Genomic DNA, 20,643 nt, shown 5'->3' on the forward strand with positions numbered 1-20,643 from the left:
TGGATGTTGATGTAGAAGATTATTACCCAGCTTTCCTGGACATGGTGCGGAGCCTGCTAGATGGCAACATAGACTCGTCGCAGTATGAAGATTCGCTGAGAGAGATGTTCACCATTCACGCCTACATTGCCTTCACCATGGACAAACTAATCCAGAGCATTGTCAGACAGGTGAGGGCACGGTGGAGGCTAGGTTCGGTGAGGGAGGAAGTCCTTACCCAAAGACGGATGAGGCAAAGAGAAAAGGCAAGATTTCTGTTGGAGAAAAAAGGGCAGTTTGCTCATGAAACGATGTTTATGGACGTATGGCTGTCTAGAGGAAAGGGGGAGGTTAACATGATGTCAGATCTCTTGTGTTAACAGAGGGGGAGTACTTCAGCTGCTAAATGGACTCCTTTGCTCTGTTCAGTATGCCCTCACAGTTGAATGAGCCTACCGCCAACCCAATGTGTTGCCCCTTTCTTGCTGCCTACCTACAGAGAGAGCATTGGTACCGGCCCAGCTCTTACTTTATCGCCCAGTGGCGGCCTCTCGGCGGGTAATGCTTCCACTTCTGTATGTGTTGGTGATTCTGTGTACTTTCCTCATTTAATATTTGAAGTTCCTTTTGCGGGAATGATTTCATACAACATCTTCTATAATGCTATGCCTGCCTCCCTATCTGAGGTTCCGCTTGACTTAGATTTGTGGTTGGTTTTGTGGTTTGTTCCTGTGGCACCCTAGGAGTTTATAAATATGTTCTTTACAGCAATGATAATTTTATAGCAAATCAGGTTTCCACTTTTGCCTTGAGTTCTGAATTTCTGGAGGGATCAGAATGTGGTGTTGGTGCATCACTTTCTTTAAAGTGAAAACTTGACAAAGAAAATTCGAGTCCTCACTGCCACTGTGGGGAAAAAAAGCTTGTTACTCAGTGTTTTCTTGGAGTAAAATATGGAATTTTTTGCAAAGTACCCAGGCTTTTGCCTTGATTTCCGAAGGACGCATGGCTCTGCGCCCTTTCACAGGATCTGCTCAGAGTCAAGGAAGAACACTTCACATGACTGAATCTGGGCATCTTCAGGAAGGTTGTCAGGTATTCGGTTTTCTCCCTGGAAGTTGAAGAAGAGGCCTTCCTGACTGAAATCATTATATGGGTGCAAACATAAATACAAATATACGTAAAATCTAAATATATGTAAAATGAAGACTCCAGTTCTCATGTGCTTCTGCTTACAAGTGTGCTGCTGCTACAGCGAGAAGTCAAGTCTTCCACAGCGCCAGCACAGCAACATTAAAAATCCAGTAGACTTAACTTTTACAAACCTGAGGTTGGTTTTTGAAACAATAGATATAATTATCCATTTATTAGAAGCACCTGGTTATGATTTTGAGTCAGTAATACCTAATGTCTCATCTTTTTAAGAAACAGGTTTTGTCCAGAAACCCAAATACAGTGTTTTGTTTTGTTTTTAAGATTTCATTTGAGACACACACAGGGAAGGGGCAGAGGGAGAGAATCTCAAGCAGACATCACACTGAGCACGGAGCACGGAGCCTGACTCGGGCTCAATCCCACAACCGTGTGATCACAGCCTGAGCCAAAATCAAGAGTCAGATGCTTAACCGACCGGGCCACCTAGGCCCCCCCCAAATCCAGTGTTTTTATGACATATGTTCATGCTTCTTATCGTACTCCTCAATTGGAGGCATATCTTCTCTCATTCTCTTCATCCTGTTGTTCTCCCAGAGTTCATTGCTGACTGGAGGTAGAACGTGTATTTCAAGGTCAAGCCATACATTCACCTTTTTCAGAGTACAGTTGATGGCTTGAACAACAGGCCTTTGAACTGTGCTGGTTCACTTACACGTGGATTCCTTTCAATAAATACAGCATAGCAATGTAAATGCGTTTTCTCTTCCTTACGATTTTCTTAATAATACTTTCTATCTTTATTGTAAAAATGTGATATATAATACATATAACATACAAAATATTTGTTGAGTGTTATCAATAAGGCTATTGGTCAGTAGTAGGCTATGACTGGTTAGCTTTTGGGGGACTCAAAAGTTATATGCAGATTTTCGGCTGTGTGGAGGGTTTAGTGCCCCTACCTGTCATGTTGTTCAAGGATCAGCTGTAGTTTAATAGGGATTTGTCTTAACACAATAGGCGGTCTCGCAGATAACCTAGTACAGAACTCAGAAAATGGCCAATGTAGGGATTGGACTGGGAAGTTTGTTTTTTTCCCTCTCCTGCATGCCTTCTTTCTGGAAATCTGCTTCATTCTCATGCTTCTCTCTGCAGATGGACATTTGGCCATGTACTCAAGGCTTCTCCAGCCCCGTGGGGCTTTGGCTTGCCATTGCAGTACCTCTGGCCTCACCATTGCTTGACGAATGTCTAGATGTTCATCTGAAGAAAAAAAAAAAAAGTGACACATTCACTGTGTCACTTCAAATTAGCAGGAGAGAGAATCTGAGCAGCTTAGCTTGGGAGTGTGAGCTATCCAGTTGTCCCTGATTTTATAGGGCTGTCCTTTCCAAAGACTCTAGGAGGGGCCAGATATCCAAGAAGAGGGTACAGATGGGGAGTCAGTGACATGGTCTGTTTCAGCAAGAAGGTCTTAAGTAGAAGTGTCTGTGTGGTAGGGACCATGCTTTTAGATACACTTTTTTTTACACTCCTTTTTTTTTTCTTCTCCCCCTCTCTTGAACACTGTATCTTAAGCTTCTCCCTATGTTACCAGGTTATCATAGGCATTGTCTTAATGGCCATATTAGAACCCATTGTCTGGACTAATTATAATTTAACCATCTCCAGTTGCTGGCCTTTCTATCACCGTGAGATCAGTCACCCTTCTGACCTTGCACTGTGTCCATTTATCTACAAATACACATACTTGTCATTTAAGACTTTTTTAAATGTTAAAAATAAGTAGTTGTCATAGCTACTAGCACTTCAAAAAGGATGTATCTTCCTAAAAATAGAATGGCTTAGTGGTTTTTGAGAATTTTAAAGTAAAATAGACAAATTGATACTGCAGTTAACATTTTGCTCTCTTCTTGTGTATGTTTTTCACATTCTCTGGCATTTTTTTTTTGAGTAAAGTTTCATTTGAGGGAATTTTTATTCCACAGTGGAAATACAGTCATGACCTATGAGAATGGAAACTCTAAAAGGTTCAACTTTCTAGTCATCAGATAGTTTGAGAACAGAGCTGTGGGATGCCTGGGTGGCTCAGTCGGTTGAGAGTCTGCCTTCGGCTCAGGTCAGGATCCGGGGTCCTGGGATTGAGCCCCACATCAGGCTCCTTGCTCAGCAGGGAGCCTGCCTCTCACTCTGCCTGCCACTCCCCCGTTTGTGCTCGCTCACTCTCTCTCTGACAAATAAATAAAATCTTAAAAAAAACACACACACAAAACATAGTCTCAATAATTACCAACGGTCCGTCGTGATTGACCTGTGTTGAAATTGAGTCAATTAACATTTACAATTTAAGTACTATATTTTTTATCTGGTGTAGAAAAATAAGTAATATATTAGACTGAATATCGGCCTATGGGTCAGGAAGCTCGAACGTTAGTCCTAACTCTGTTCCTTCAGCTGAGAACCCCTGGGTAAGTGATTCAGCAACCAATTCTTGAATAGCTAGTGAGTTTCAGACTTTGTGCTCAGACTGGGAATATAGACAGGGATCTAGCTTTCATGTTTCTCCACAGCCTCTGTCCTCACCTTGGCACACAGTGAAATTTGTCTCCTGTGTAACAGGGCACCTCCCCCCTTCAGCCTCCTTCCCGGGGTAGTTGTGTAGATGAAATGAGTGTGAAAGCAAGTTGTACATGGTAGAGAAGCACCATAAAAACAGGAAGCCATGAGGATTTTCTTTCATGTAAAATTTTTTTTACAATTCCTTAGAACTTTAAATAAGCAGCACATTAAATGAGCTGCCTATGTTTTTGTTTTGTTTTTTTAGATTTTATTTATTTATTTGACAGAGCACAAGCAGGGGGAGCTGCAGAGGGAGATGGAAAAGCAGGCTCCCTACTGAGCAGAGAGCCCCACCTGGGCCTTGATCCTAGGACCCTGGGATCATCACCTGAACCTAAGACAGACGCTTAACCAACTGAGCCACCCTGGCGCCCCAGTTTTGCTTTTAAATGGATAAGAAAGCTTTACTCATGGATCAGTAATACTGTTGAAGATTTAGGCTTATTCTTTAAGAATATGAAATACTGGTTTTATGTGATTAATTTTCTAAAGTAACCAACCAAAAAACACTTTCTGAGCTGAGTGACTGGAACTATCAAAGGAAGGTTGACTGTATGACAGGCGTATTTTCTTGGTTCACTGGTGACTTGCCTTTGCTTGATTCCAGCTGCAGCACATCGTGAGTGACGAGATCTGTGTGCAGGTGACTGACCTCTACCTGGCAGAAAACAATAACGGGGCCACGGGAGGCCAGCTGAACACGCAGACTTCCAGGAGTCTCCTGGAGTCAGCATATCAGCGGAAGGCTGAGCAACTCATGTCAGATGAGAATTGCTTTAAGGTGAGAGTTACTCATGTAGTCAAGGACCATGCTGGTGACAGTGTAAGTTGTTGGAACTATCTCTATCCGAAATCGAAGCCATACCAGAATACTTTGATCCAGTCATTCCACTCCTGGAAATTCTTAGAGTTTCTTTGAGCTCACTGGAGAGAATAAAAAACATGGAAAAGTAGAAGTAAAGTCTCCCATGGATGGTCTGTTACTTTCTTGCCTTTTAAAAAAGTTGTTACATATGATTTTTACAATTTTCTATTCTGCCTTTTTTCTCTCTGAATATTTTTTCATTGTATAATGCTTTGTAAATATTATAATGCTTTGTTTAAAAATATTGATACAGGGGCGCCTGGGTGGCTCAGTCGGTTAAGCGACTGCCTTCTCAGGTCATGATCCCAGGGTGCTGGGGTCGAGTCCCTCTCCGGGCTCCTTGCTCAGCGGGGAGTCTGCTTCTCCCTCTGCTGCTCCCCCTGTTTGTGCTCTCTCCCTCTTTCTCTCTCGAATAAATAAATAAAATCTTTAAAAAAAAAAAGATGAGGGGCGCCTGGGTGGCACAGCGGTTAAGCGTCTGCCTTCGGCTCAGGGCGTGATCCCAGCGTTCTGGGATCGAGCCCCACATCAGGCTCCTCCACTATGAGCCTGCTTCTTCCTCTCCCACTCCCCCTGCTTGTGTTCCCTCTCTTGCTGGCTGTCTCTATCTCTGTCGAATAAATAAATAAAATCTTTAAAAAAAAAAAAAAAAGATGAAAATGTTAATACAGAGGGGCACCTGGCTGGCACATTTGGAAGAGCGTATAACTCTTTTTTTTTTTTTTTTTTTAAAGATTTTATTTATTTATTTGACAGAGACAGAGACAGCCAGCGAGAGAGGGAACACAAGCAGGGGGAGTGGGAGAGGAAGAAGCAGGCTCATAGCGGAGGAGCCTGACGTGGGGCTCGATCCCATAACGCCGGGATCACGCCCTGAGCCGAAGGCAGATGCCTAACCGCTGTGCCACCCAGGCGCCCCTAGCGTATAACTCTTGATCTCAGGGTCATGAGTTCAAGCATCACGTTGGTAGTAGAGATCACTTAAAAAAAAAAAAAAAAAACCTTAAATAAATATGCTAATACACATAATTCCATGATCGTTGTAGGAAAGATAGGAAATGCAGAGAAAAGGAAGAACTGTCACCTGTAGTGCTTCCCTGAAATAATTACTGATGACATTTCTAGACTTCTGTGCTTTTATAGGATTTGAAAGAGGGTATACTGGGCAAAATTGTAACTTATTTTGCTCAATTAGCAACACCTCTGTCTTCATCTTTTTATGATTATTTGATATTGTATAGAGGATTTTGACTGTCTTCTTGGGCATTTAGGTTGTTTCCATTTTTCTACCATTACTGCAGTGTTGTTGCTAGTTAATAAAGCAGGTAGTTGGGAACAACCTAGATGTCTGACCCACTGTAGGGTAGGAATGGTTAATAGCAGCCTATTGTGTGAATGCCAGGTGGCATACTTTGGTAGCCTGTAATAGTTAATCATAAATTATAAAAATACTGAAGCAAATAAAAGGATAGAAAACTATGTGTACTCTCATTGCAGCTATGTAATGAATACATACGGTTGAACAAAACTTGTATGTGTTTACATAAGAAGGGCAGGTTCCCGTGGCCCGGAATAAGGTTTGCAGTTGGCTAAGCAGAGAGAGCTAACATATCCTTATTGGATATGTTCCATGTGCTTTAATGACCTGACCCCAAATCGTCCACTTCTGTCTGCTTCGACGTTCAGCTATTTCTTTAGTTTCTAATCCATTTCCTGTACTGTTTGCAGGACAGAAGACCTTTCCTACGCTTTTCAGGGTTGTTTTTTTCCTTCAGGGTTTTAAACCCATAAGTGTTTATTAGAAGTTTACTGTGTGTTGTTTCATGGTGAGCAGAATTACCATCCCCACCCACAATGATTAGCAATGGATTACATTGTGTGGTGAAGGCCTATGAAGGAATGGGTAGACTCACCCTATGGATAAGAATAGTTTTCAGAGTGGCAGAGGGAATAGCAGAAACAAAGGCTTAGTAACCAAAAAAATTATGTGATGTCAGTGATCCTTTAGTTCATGTGGAGAACAAAATTTGATACTATTAACATTAAGCATAAGCAGCCCTTTAGATCCCATGCCCACCCCTGAGCCCCAGCCTCCTTTCCATTTTGTTTCTGTGTACATTGTACTGCTTTTTAAAAACGCAGCCGCGTTTAGCTCTCTGTGTATCCATTCAGACCCTCTTCTGTGCCTTACGTACATATTGTGTATCTATGGAAATAAATGACATTAGGCTGCATATTCTACATTGTGCTTTTTTTCATTTAGTATGGCTTAGAATTTCTCTGTTTTGGTTTATATAGAACCAGCACATTTTTTCAACTGCTTTGTCATACTTAAGAGTAAAAATGTACTGTGGTTTAAAAACGTACCATAGTTTTAAAAAAATCATTCCTGGGACACCCAGGTGGCTCAGTCGATTAAGCATCCGACTCTTGACTTCAGCTCAGGTCATGATCTTGGGGTCATGAGATTGAGTCCCACGTCCAGCTCGCATTCCGTGTGGAGTCTGCTTGAGATTCTCTTTCTCCCTCTGCCCCTCCCCCGGCTCGCCCTTTTTCTCTGTCTCTCTCTCTCTCTCTCAAATAAATAAAATCTTAAACAATCATTCCCTTCAGGGTGAACATTTAAACAATTTTTTTACTTTCTCAAATAGTGCTGCATCCTAGTGCTTGTATCCTAGTGAACGTATGTTAGAATTTGAGGTGGAGACCAAGAAATGAAATCACTGGATATGCGTATTTTACATTTTAAATAAATGAATGAATGAATGAATGTGTGTGTGTGTGTGTACACACATGTTCTTTCAATTTTTGTTTTAAGTAGGCTCCACACCCAGCATGGTGAACTAGGGACCCTGAGACCACAAGTCACGTGCTCCACCAGCTGAGCCATCCAAGTGACCCTGAATGTTACCTTTTTTTTTTTTAAGATTTTATGTATTTGACAGAGACAGCGAGAGAGGGAACACAAGCAGGGGGAGTGGGCGAGGGAGAAGCAGGCTTCCTGCTGAGCAGGGAGCCCGACGCAGGGCTTGATCCTGGGACCATGACCTGAGCCGAAGGCAGACAGCTAATGACTGAGCCACCCAGGTGCCCCTGAATGTTACATTTTAATGGAGAATGCCAGTTCACTCTCTACAGCCATAGGCTGTATATACTAGGGTACTCCTTTCCTTTCCTTTCCTCTTTCCTCCCCTCCCCTTTCCTTTCCTTGATTTTATATACTTATGTATTTTTTGAGAGAGAGCATGTGACGGGGTCAAGGGCAGAGGGAGAGAGATTCTTAAGCAGGCTCCATGCCCAGCCTGAGCCCAATGCAGGGCTCCATCTCACAACCCTGCGATCATGACCTGAGCGAAATCCAGAGTCTGACGCTCACCTGACCGAGCCACCCAGCCTCCTCTAGGGTGCACTTCCATAAAAGCATTTATTTCCCTATCCTTAGTCAACACTAGGTATTATCAAACTTACTATTTTGGCCATTTGGGTGGCTAGAAAATTCTGATTCATATTTCCCCGTTCCCTACCATTGCCCATTTCTGTTTCTTTTTCTGTGTATTGCTTATTCATATCCTTCACCCTGTGTTAGGGAGGGGGGGTGTGTAGTTCTTTTTATGTACTTTTAAAAGTAGGGTTTTCTCTGGTGTAGTTTCTCTGAAATTGATTGGACTTCCTCTGTATCCTTCAGTGACCACCTGAGTGTCACTTCAGTGACATGAAGTCATTCTCAACTCACCGAGGAGCAATTATTTATTCCCATAGTGTTCTGCCCATGTCTCTAGAATGTACCTTGGTAGTTACTTAAGTTGTAATGTAAATATAACTGTTCATATTCCTGTTTCCTTTACTAAATTGGGCTCCTCCAAGCTGGAAACTGTGTTGTCTTCTAAAGGCACCTGATAAATAATAGACATTCAGTGACCATGTGTTGAATGAATGAAGTACAGGATATTGGTGAAGGAGGTGTATAGAAAAAGGGTCCTCAGCCATACTAAGTAAAAGATTTGAATTTTCCTGTGGTTGGGGAGCGGTGAAGCATTTTTAAGCACTAAATATCCCACTGGATTTGAGCTTTCAGGAAGATCAGTTTGGCAGCCCTGAGTAAGGAGGAGTGAAGGAACCAGAGGTGTTTTTACAACTGGAGGCAGTTACCATTTGAGTAATGGATATGGGCAGTCAAATAATGAGACTAGTCAAAACTTGGGGAATGGTTGCACAGTTGCGAGAGCCAGGGTAAACACATGGTTAAAGGCCTAACAAGACGGGTGACAGGTGGAGGAACCTGTTGGGGGGTGAAATTAAGTTCAGTTTTCAGTGGAGAGGAGAGAGTCTTCGCAGTGTCACTTTAAAGACTGATTTCGTTAAGCAGTAGCATAAATCTTGACCCTCTAGGTCATCCTAGATTGGGTGGGGAGGAACAAACTCCTAGGGACAGTTTTTTTTTCGAATCTATTATGTTGCATGTATTATGTTCTTATCAATGTTTTAAATTTTACTAGCAGGTAGAAATTTTTAAAGCTTCTCTGGAAGACACTGGGAACCAGAAGTGGCTTCTGGTCCTGTTTACTTAATGACTGTGTGGCCTTCAGAAGTGAGAACTCTGAATTTTAGGTTTTTCCCTGTGTAAAATGAACAAGGTTGAAATAAATGATTCTCAAGCTTCCTAGTAAACTCTGATCTTCTCCATGTGATTCAGACAGTGATCTTGTCTGCAGTAAGCCTTTAGGGTAAGGGCATTGAAAACCTTGGAATTCTGACGGGGAAGGTCCCATGTGCCACCACCATTTGATAGTTCTTTCATGCAAAGCATGGCTTGTTTTTGCCTCTAATCAGTGTATGTCTTTTAAATACGATTTTTTTAAAAAAATCATACAAATGTTAGAGCTCAGAATTTTAAGAACTTCAAATATGATTGATACCATTACAGCAGATCACTTTAGTATGTTGATGCTTTGTCTTCCTTACACCATAGTGTGTGTGTGTGTGTGTGTGTGAGAGAGAGAGAGAGAGAGAGAGAGAGAGTGATGGCTTGGGTAGTCTTTTTATTTTATTTTGTTTCAAGATTTTATTTTCAAGTAATCTCTACATCTCACATGGGGCTCGAACTTGCAATCCAGAGATCGACTGTCACATGCTCTACAACTGAGCCAGCCAGGTGCCCCCTTGGGTGGTAATCTTTATGGTGATAGAATTGATTGCTGCTAACTGTTGGGTTTGATGTTTTCTGCTTCACTTTGGTATAAGAAGTTTCCTTTTTTTTTTTTTTTTTTTTTTAAGATTTTATTTATTTATTGGACAGAGATAGAGACAGCCAGCGAGAGAGGGAACACAAGCAGGGGGAGTGGGAGAGGAAGAAGCAGGCTCATAGCGGAGGAGCCTGATGTGGGACTCGATCCCATAACGCCGGGATCACGCCCTGAGCCGAAGGCAGACGCTTAACTGCTGTGCCACCCAGGCGCCCCAAGAAGTTTCCTTTTCTTTCTTTCCTTTCATTCTCTTTTCTTTTTTTCTTTCATGCTTTTGGCTTAACGTTTTTGTATTAAGTTCGAGAAATGGGGTTATGGGGTAAAATGGCATTGACATTTCATGGTTCTGGCTTTATGCCATATTTCTTTCCAATAAACAAAATAAGTTTAAAACACTTTTACACTGATTATTGCTTCAGCTAATACAAGAGGTATGAAACATGAGGTGGTACTTTTTGCTCTAACCTTTCATTGTGCTGATAGTAAGATTGGACTTTTGCCTTTTTTATCACCTGCCTCCTAAACTTTGGAGTACCCGCTCCATCTCTTCAATTAGAGTGAAGTTTTATAACTTTATTGCCTCCCTACCTCCCAACCCTTGAGCAGCTAGGTTATAGCTTTGGAGGAGATGGTCTTTTGTTTACACCCTGGTTTCTTATTTGCAGCTTATGTTTATTCAGAGCCAGGGCCAGGTTCAGCTGACCATTGAGCTCCTGGACACAGAAGAGGAGAACTCGGATGACCCTGTAGAAGCAGAGGTATGGACAAGTATATTGCAGAAACTGGGTGGTTAGAGAGCCGTCCTGTCCTGAGACTCTGCCTAGTGATGGTCTTCTAGAAGGCCAAGACAGCCTCGGGCCTGATAAGGGTCAGAACCTGTTGCTTAAAGAATGGGCCATCCCAGCCATGTGTTCAGTGGAAGGGAAGGGCTGCCTAGTGGTAGATATTTAGGGTTGATGGACTTCTCATTTAGCCGTCAGTAAAGCCATCTCTCAGGACATCTCATGGTTGGCAGCTTTCCTGTTTTTCTTCTAAATTATAAGACACAACAAATGAGGTACCATGTGCCCGGTATCATCTTGATGTGTCATGTTTACTTTTTATTGGGAGAGATGACGCCAGTTGTCAACCCCACGGAGTGGATAGAGTGAGTTGGTTATCATAGCTAGGCCTAGCAGATAATGTTAATGAGAGACACAAGCCATGTTACGATGTTGAGGGGCTATGGGAGGGAGATTATTGTTCTGTGGGAATATTAGCTCCTGGTTGCCAAATCTTTGAAAAAAAAATTTTTTGAGATGCCAGAAATCCAGATTTTAATGTGAAAGATACTGATTTTCAGACATTTGCCACTGTATGTTTTATTCTTGAACAAAACCCTCTGTGGGGAAATAAAACTTGTCTGTGAGCCATTCTCTACTCATTTATGACTTCTGGTAACTTTTAAAGTATCTCGGACAAACTTTGGGTTTTGTTATCTAACAGGAATTTAAAGCTGTGTGTCGATACCAAGTAACAGCATGTCATATGGAAAGATATTTTTGATATTAAAACTTAAGAGTTTCTGACAGTTTAGTCCTCGAATTTGCTAGACTACCTGAGGAGGATGGAGTCCAGTTTTTGTACTCTCTCTCCACCCCCATTTTGTGTTTTTAATCCTAGCGTTGGTCAGACTATGTGGAGCGATACATGAATTCTGATACTACCTCTCCTGAACTTCGTGAGCACCTGGCACGGAAACCAGTATTTCTCCCAAGGTGAGTGAACTGAGTCACATGTTAGCAGTTTATACTTGCATAGGTTGAGGAACAGAAAGTTCAATTTTCAGATCCTTGGCTTTCGCTTACTCAGTTCGTTGTTCTCTCTGCTGAACACCAAGGACACTGAGGACACTAATTCAAGGTTTCTGTGGCTGTTCTGCCATGAGCTTACCTGGAGCATGTGCCAAAGCATCAGAGAAGTGAGAGCTTTAGAGAACCAGCAGTAACTTCCTGTGTCAGATAGGAGTGTGTGTCGGAGTCTCCAGACTTGGTGATTCATGAGGAAGACTCACAGGACTCAGCATGTAGTCATACTCACAGCGATGATTTATTACACTGAAAGAATATACAGCTAAATCAGCATGGGGAGAGGCGTCTGTGACAAAGTCAGAGGAAACCAGGTGCAAGCTTCCAAGAGTCCTCTTCCATTGCAGCCACATGGGATGCTCTTAATTCTTCTAAGAAACAAATGATGACAGTACGTTTGAAACTGTCTACCAGGGAAGCTCGTTAGGGGACTCAGTGCCAGGGTTTTTTATTGGGTGATAGTCATGTAGGCACTGTCTGCCTAGCATGTAACAAAATACCAGACTCCCAGAAAGAAAGCAGGTTTTTAGATGAAACCACGTATTTGTGTGTGAACAGTTTAGGTACAGGGAGACACTTTTATTGCTTAGGGAATGGTGGAAACTCTCCCAACATCCAAGATTCCAGAAGCCAGCCAAGTGACAACCTTGAAAACAGACCTTTCAAAAGATAGCAGACTTACAAAAACAATAAGATACCTAGGAATACATGTAACCAAAGAGGTGAAAGACCTGTACTCTGAAAACTATAAAACATTGATGATGGAAATTGAAGACAAAGAAGTGGAAACACTTTTCCATGCTCCTGGTTTGGAAGAAGAAATATTATAATGTCTGTACTACCCAATGCAATCTACACATTTAATGCAATTCCTATGGAAATACCACCAGGATTTTTCACAGAGCTAGAACAAATAATCCTAAAATTTGTATGGAACCACAGAAGACCCCGAATAGCCAAACAATCTTGGGGGGAACAAAAGCAAAGCTGGAGGTATCACAACTCCAGACTTGAAGTTATATTAGAAAGCTGTAGTAATCAATACAGTATGGTACTGGCACAAAAATAAGACACGTAGATCAATAGAACAGAATAGAAAACCTAGCAATAAACCCATGATTATGTGGTCCATTAATCTTTGACAAAGCAGGAAAGAATATTCAATGGGGAAAAGACAGTCTCTTCAACAAATGGTGCTGGGAAAACTGCTCAGCTACGTGCAGAAGAATGAAACTGGACTGCTTTTACACCATATACAAAAATAAATTCAAAGTGGATTTTAAAGACCTACATGTGAGACCTGAAACCATAGAAATCCTAGAAGAGAACACGGGCAGTAATTTCTTTAATGTCCGCTGTAGCAACTTTTTCTAGATAAGTCTCCTGAGGCAAGGGAAACAAAAACTCTTGGGACTACATCGAAATAAAAAACTCTGCAGGGCAAAGGAAATAATCTACAAAACTAAAAGGCAGCCTACAGAATGGGAGGAGATAAAAGTACTTACACAACTCAACACCCCAAAAAACAAATAATCCAATTAAAAATGGGCAGGGGGCGCCGGGGTAGCTCAGTCGGTAAAGTGTCCAGCTCTTGATTTCGGCTCAGGTCATAGTCTTAGGGTCATGAGATCGAGCCCTGCGTCTGGTTCCATGCTCAGCAGGGAGTCTGCTTGAAATTTTTCTCTCTACTTCTGCCCCCCCGCCCCCACCATGTGCATGGGTGCGCTCGCTCGCTCTTCCTCTCTCTCTCTCAAATCTTAGAGAAAAAAAAAGTAGAAAACATGAACAGACATTGCTCCAAAGAAGACCTACAGGTTGCTGACAGGTAATATGAAACGATGCTCAACATCACTAATCATCAGGGAAATGCACATCAAAACTACAGTGAGACATTGCCTTACACCTGTCAGAATGGCTAACATGAAAAACGCAAGAAACATCATGCTGTCAGGGATGTGGGGAAAAAAGGTGGGAATGCAAACTGGTGCAGCCACTATGGGAAACAGTATGGAGGTTCCTCAAAAAGTTAAAAATAGAACTACCCTGTGATCCAGGAATCGCACTACTGGGTACCTAAAGAATACAAAAACGCTAGGTCAAGAGGATACATGCACCTCTGTGTTTAGAGCAACATTATCTACAATAGCCAAGATATGGAAGCAGCCTAAGTGTCCATCAATCGATGAATACATAAAGAAGATGTGGGATATGTATATATATACACAATGGAATATTATTCAGCCATAGAAGGAATGAAGTCTTGCCATTTGCAACAACATGGATGGAGCTAGAGAGTATTATAGAGTATTATGCTAAGTGAAATAAGTCAGAGAAAGACAAATACCGTATGATTCCACTCATATGTGGAATTTAAGAAACAAACCAGCCACGGGGGGGAAAAGAAGAGAGAGACAAACCAAGAAACAGACTTATTTAACTATAGAAAACAAACTGATAGTCTCCAGAGGGGAGGTCGGTGACATAGGTGATGGGGATTGAGGAGGGCACTTGTCGTGATGAGCACTGGGTGATGTGTGGAAGTGTTGAATCGCTATATTGTACATCTGCAACTAATACAACACTGTGTGTTAACTATACTAGAATTACATTTTAAAAAAATAATAAAGTAGAACCCAAGGAACAAAGAATCCAGTCAAGAAGGGCAGAAGACATGAACAGACGTTTCTGCAAAGAAGACATCCAAGTGGCCAACAGACACGTGAGAAATTGTTCCACGTCACCCGGCATCAGGGAAATACAGATCAAAACCCCAGTGCGATACCTCCTCCCACCAGTGAGAATGGCTACAATTAACAAGTCAGGAAATGACAGATGTTGGTGAGGATGCAGAGAAAGGGGAACCCTTACACTGTTGGTGGGGATGCAAGCTGGTGCAGCCCCTCTGGAAAACAGTATGGAGGTTCCTCAAAAAGTTGAAAATAGAGCTACCCTACGACCCATTAACTGCACTACTGGGTATTTACCCCAAAGATACAAATGAAATCATCTGAAGGGGTGCCTGCACCCGTGGTTATAGCAGCGATGTCCACAATAGCCAAACTATAGAAAAGGCTCATATCTCCATCAACAGATGAATGGATAAAGAAGATGTGGTATGTGTATGTATATATATACACACACACGTATACACACACATACATACATACATACACACGTATACATAGATACAATGGAATATTATGCAGCCATCAAAAAATGAAATCTTGCCATTTGCAATGATGTAGATGGAACTAGAGGGTATTATGCTAGGTGAAATAAATCAGTTGGAGAAAGAATTATATGATCTCACTGATATATGGAATTTAAGAAACAAGGCAGAGAGTCATAGGGAAAGAGAGGAAAAAATGAAAAGACAAAACCAGAGAGGGAGACAAACATAAGAGACTCTTAATCTCAGGAAACAAACTGAGGGTTGCTGGAGTGGAGGGGAGTGGGAGGGATGGGGTGGCTGGGTGATGGACATTGGGGAGGGTAAGGCTGATGAGTTAAAGACCTGTACCCCGAAACAAATAATACATTATATGATAATAATAGTAATAATAAAATAGAGCTGTCTTTTGAAGATAAGAGGAAAAACCCACAAAAGATAGCAGTCCTAGGTCTGCTATATTCACTTCACAGAATTTTTAAAATTCCTCCCTGTTTATGGGCAGTGTGTTGTCGGTCCTCTGTCTGAGGGTGAACATGGAGTTCCGGAAGTAGACAAGAGGGTTGGTGCAGTAGAGTGGCATTCTTCCTTCCCAGAAGCTCAGAACTGAAATCCCATGTCTTACATTTCCAGAAAGGTATTATCCCAATACAGACGGTCCCCCACTTAGGATAGTTTGACTTAAATGATTTTTGGACTTTACAATGATGTGAAAGTGATACACACTCATTAGAAACAATTTTGAATTTGGAATTGGGTCTTTTCCCAGCCTAGTGATCTGTGATGTGATCCTCTCGTGAAGCTGGGCAGGGGTCACAGCTCCCAGTCAGCTTCATGAGCACAAGGGTCAAGAACTGACGGGGCGCCTGTGTAGCGCAGTCGTTAGGCGGCTGCCTTCGGCTCAGGGCGTGATCCCGGCATTCTGGGATCGAATCCCACATCTGGCTCCTCCGCTGGGAGCCTGCCTCTTCCTCTCCCACTCCCCCTGCTTGTGTTCCCTCTCTCGCTGGCTGTCTCTCTCTGTCAAATAAAGTGCGTTAGGCTAAGCCGTGATGTTCATTCTGTAGGTTAGGTTTATAAAATGCACTTTTGACTTACAGTGTTTTCAGCTTCTTATCAGGATGTAACCCCTAAGTCAAGGAAGATCTGTGCTATTATTATTATTAGACTGAGTTCTAATCAGAACATGGAAAGGGGGTGTGAGCAGAAGGGTCCTGCCGGCCTCATTGCTTGATTCATTCAGCAGACTTTGAGCAGCTGTTCTGTGCCAGACCTCTCCAACAAAACAGACTTAGTCTCCAGGTTTATGAAATAGTACAATAAACATATCACGTATTTCTCACCAGGTTGGCCAAGTTTTTAAAAGATTTATAACCTGTGTTGTAGCGGGTGTGGGTTAGGAAAGCACTTTCATATTTTATGGGGAAAATAGAAATTGGTACAATCATTCTAGGGCCAGGGCAATTAAAATGTATGGGAACTTTACCCGGCAACTTTGGTTTCTAATAACTTGCGTGACAGCTGAGGTTCTCAGTCTTTTTGGCCTTGAGATCCCTTACGTTCTTAGAGACTGAATATTCCAAAAAGCTTTTGTTTATGTGGATTATATCAGGTAACATTTTTTTTAAGATTTATTTATTTAGAGAGAGAGGGAGTGCATGAGTGGGGGAGGGGCAGAGGGAGGGGAAGAGAATCTCGAGCAGACTCCTTGCTGAGCAAGGAGCCCCATCCCTGCCCCAGGGCTTGATCCCGTGACCCTGAGATCATGACCTGAGCCAAAACCAAGAGTCCAACACTCAACCAGTTGAGTCACCCAGGCGCCCCTTCATTGTTCATTTTTTGAGAAAATAGCTGCCAACACATACTCTAGGATGTTGTTCTTTCAGGTAAAAGTAGTGATCCATTTGCCACTCAGGCACTGCCCACGTGCTCCTGTCTGAGAACCCCGTTGTGCTTTGGCTCACTAGGGTGCTGGATGTGTAGTTTCCATTTTACCGCACAGCGTATTAAAAGGATGTGAACTAAGGGGCTGGGATTTGACAAAATATGTTACTGCTTCATCAGGGACTTTTTTTTTTTTTTTTAAGATTTATTTTTTTTTTTTAGGGATGCCTGGTGGCTCAGTCCTTAGGCGGCTGCCTTTGGCACAGGTCACAATCCCAGGGTCCTGGGACCGAGTCCCATATCAAGCTCCCTGCTCAGCACGGGCCCTGCCTCTCCCTCTGCCTGCTGCTCCCCCTGCTTGTGTGCACTCACTTGTGCTCTCTCTCTGGCAAAAAAATAAATAAAATCTTAAAAAAAATAATAAAGATTTATTTTTTTATTTGAGAAAGAGAGCAGGGGAAGGGGCTGAAGGAGAGAGAAAACTTAAACAGACTGCACTGATCACAGAGCCCATCACAGGGCTCAGTCTCACAAGCCTGAGATCATGGCTGAGCTGAAACCAAGAGTTGGACACTTAACTGCGCCACCCAGGCATCCCCATCATGGACATTCTAAGTGAAACCAGCTTTCCTTATTTTCTTCTTAAAGATTTTACTTATTTATTTGAGAGAGAGAGAACATGAGCAGGGGGAGGGGCAGAGAGAGAAGCAGACTCCCCAGTGAGCCAGGAGCCTGACTTGGGCCTCTGTCTCAGGACCCCAGAATCATGACCTGAGCCAAAGGCAGACGCTTAACTGACTGAGCCACCCAGGACCCCAGCTTTCCTCTTTTAATTGCCAGAGCGTGGCCAGAGAAGAATATAAAGGTTTCTAAGGACAGTTTGGTGCCACTAGCATTTTTATTCACCATTACTTTTGCACTGGCCGTGTAAATGTTAACCAAGGAAAAAAAGTTTTCTATATATGTTTCAGTATTATTATGTTTTAGTATTATTGTGAAAATAGTTTTGATCTCATAGATCTCCTAAAAAGGGTCTTCGGGGCCCCCAAGGGTCCTTGAACCAAAGAACTGCTGTCCTACAGGAATACATGTATACGAGATATTCACTGAAGCAATGTTTTTTCATAGCAAAGTATTAGAAACAATATAATTGGCTGACAAGCTTTCTTCTGCTTGCTTTTGGAGAGAATTCAGCTCTAAATACCTGCCAGGGCATCCATTGATGGGAATTGTCTTTTTAACTGTGTGTGTAGAAAACAGGAATTAGTACCATCTTTGGGGGGAATTGAAAAAATAGGTGTTCAGATAATCATCTTTGCTCTGTGGTTCAGGTGAGGAGCCCTGATTGATTCCCGTTAAGGAATGGTTCAATCAAGGCATGTTAGTCTCCAGCAATTCAAAAGAATGTGAAGTCTTTGGTGAAATGAAAGAAATCTTCACATTAAGTGAAAAGTGGAGAATAATAAAATACTTATAGTATGATCCTATTTTGTCTTTAAAAACATCCCAAAGCAGAACTATAGTGAGCGATTACGTATGTGAATTCCGAGAGGCCTAGAAGGTTTAAAATCAAAACTGCTCTCAGTGCTGCCTCTGCCAAGGCATGTGGGACTCGGAGAATCCGGGGTAGGAGGTGGTTAAAAATTTCTACGTTTTATTTTATGTATCTTTGCATTTGAAGCTTTTTTTTTTTTAAACAACGAAACCACTGGCGATATATGTAACTAAAATTGTGATAACTGCCATGGAGGCATACAATAAGGAGAACCCCTTTGAGCGGACTCATAGGAATCTGCATCTGGATGAACTCTGATCCTGCACGGCTTCTTGCTTTGTAGGAATCTGAGGCGGATCCGGAAATGTCAGCGTGGTCGAGAACAGCAGGAAAAGGAAGGGAAGGAAGGAAACAGCAAGAAGACCATGGAGAATGTGGATAGCCTGGATAAACTGGAGTGTAGATTCAAGTTGAATTCCTACAAGATGGTGTACGTGATCAAGTCAGAGGACTACATGTACCGGAGAACTGCCTTGCTCCGGGCTCACCAGGTAAGACCCAGTCACTGGCATTTCTCCATACCTCTCCCGCCCCAGCCAGGCCCAGGCCTACTGCAGAGGTTTCTGATTGTTTCTCTCCCTTTATGAGACCCACCTCTTGGATTTGAGAATTGTTGAGTAGGCAGGTATATTAGTCTATTGAAGATGTCAGAATAAAGGTCCACAGACTGCGTGCCTTAAACAATAGAAATTTATTGTCCTACAATTCTGGAGACTAAAAGTCAAAAATTGAAGTGTGGCAGAGTTGGTTTGAACCAGGGCTGTGAGGGAGAATCTTTTCCATACCTCTCCTCGCCCTGGTGTTTTGCTGGCAGTCTTCGGCCTTCCTTGGTGTGCCGGTCTCCGCCTTCATCTTCTTCACGTAGCGTTTTCCCTGCGTGCCTGTGTCCAGTGTCCCCCTTTTAAAGGGGGCCGGCCATACCGGACTCGAGGTCCACCCAGCTGTAGTCCGACCGCATCTTAACTGATTACATCTGCAACAACTTTATTTCTGAGTTAGGTCACGTTCTGCGGTACTGGGGGGAGTACTTCAGACATCTCAGCAAAGCTACTCCCAGCTTTTGCGTTACAAGTGGTATTGCTTATGAATTCTGTCTGTTCTCACGTGCTGTCTCAACTGTGAAAGCTTCCTGGTGCAGTTTTGTAGCAGGATTGTGCCAGACCCTGGGGCACAACCATGAAGTAGATCGTATAAAATAGTGTGATATGCACTATCAAGCAGAGAAACCAGATGAAGTGCTCGTGGGTAGCTGGCGTGCAGGCCGTTTGTGTGGCGGGGGAGACCTCCCCTAGGAGGTGACTCTTAAGGTTGGAACAGTGACCAAGGATCCAGCCAGGTGAGGAGGTGAGGGTTGGCACTTTGTGGATGAAGGAAACCAGCAAATGCAGTGTCGGAAGGGAGGAAAGGACTCGGCATGTTTGAGAAACTAGAAGCATCAGCGAGGCTTGAGCCAGAGGGAGAGAGGCCTGCTTGGAGTTAAAGGGCGGGCAGAGACAGCAATACTAGATTACATTACAGAGACATTTGGATTTTGTTTGCAGTACATGGGGACATTGTCGACAGGGTGGCTTGGACTGCTGTCCAAGTGGGGATGATTTGGGGTGTGAAGTTGGAAAGGCAGAGAACGCTTAAAAGACTGCTCTGTCCAAGTGCGATGTGACGGTGACCCAGGCTACGAGGGTGGCAGTGGAATTGTAAGAATTAGATCAGAGGTACCGTCTGGAGATAGGGTTATCAGGATGCGGTAATGATCGGCTACGAGTAGGTAAGAGAAAGAACATCAAGGAAGATGCCTGGTCGTTTTGGGTTTTTGGTTTTGTCTGTTTCTGCTTGAGTACATGGGCAGTTTAGGGGTTACTCTGTTGATGGAAGGGGGTTGGGGACACATCAAGCACTGTGTTTTGAACTGGTGAAGTTTGAGAGGACTAGCGGTCATTCAAGTGGGAGATGTTGGATGGGTGGTTTGATAGACTTCTCATGATGCTGTGCGTTGTATGTCTGATGCAAATTATTAGGGGAACTAGGTAACACCTAAATCATCTTTGTACCCCCTACTCTGCCTTGCACATAGGCACCAATAAATATTTACCGGTTGGGTAGGTAGGAGCGTAAACTTCCTCTGAAGATCTGCTGGGCAGGGCGGAGTAATGCAGTGAAGGGAAGGTGGGTGTTAAGCCCTTTGCCTTGCACTGTCTTACTTAGAAGTGGATTGCCACGCTGACAGAATGACCTAATAGCTGCAACTCATTGTGTCTCATTCGGGTACATTAGAAGCAGCTGGGCTGCTAGTTTAAAAATGCAGATTGATGAAAATGAGGAAATCTGTATTT

The 20,643-nt window shown here is 42.8% G+C and overlaps 1 protein-coding gene and 1 long non-coding RNA gene across 3 annotated transcripts in view; one reads left to right on the forward strand and one right to left on the reverse strand.

Annotated features, from left to right (window-relative positions):
* The window catches only part of SIN3A (SIN3 transcription regulator family member A), a 70,877-nt gene that overhangs the window by 48,582 nt on the left and 1,652 nt on the right, over positions 1–20,643 (forward strand). For both annotated transcript variants that reach the window (XM_045795152.2, XM_045795149.2), the window contains exons 16-20: positions 1–170; positions 4,358–4,531; positions 10,524–10,616; positions 11,521–11,615; positions 18,597–18,804. In XM_045795152.2, coding sequence (XP_045651108.1) covers positions 1–170; positions 4,358–4,531; positions 10,524–10,616; positions 11,521–11,615; positions 18,597–18,804 — 740 coding nt within the window. The remainder of the gene's footprint in view (positions 171–4,357; positions 4,532–10,523; positions 10,617–11,520; positions 11,616–18,596; positions 18,805–20,643) is intronic.
* The window catches only part of LOC148107585 (uncharacterized), a 24,823-nt gene continuing 4,347 nt past the window's right edge, over positions 168–20,643 (reverse strand). The window contains exons 2-3 of the long non-coding RNA XR_015722132.1: positions 11,791–11,954; positions 168–2,394 (exon numbers count right to left, since the gene is read on the reverse strand). This is a non-coding gene — a long non-coding RNA (uncharacterized LOC148107585). The remainder of the gene's footprint in view (positions 2,395–11,790; positions 11,955–20,643) is intronic.

Source organism: Ursus americanus, chromosome 28 (assembly GCF_024610735.1).
Source record: "Ursus americanus isolate L20-20 chromosome 28, mUrsAme1.1.p, whole genome shotgun sequence".
Taxonomy (NCBI): domain Eukaryota; kingdom Metazoa; phylum Chordata; class Mammalia; order Carnivora; family Ursidae; genus Ursus; species Ursus americanus.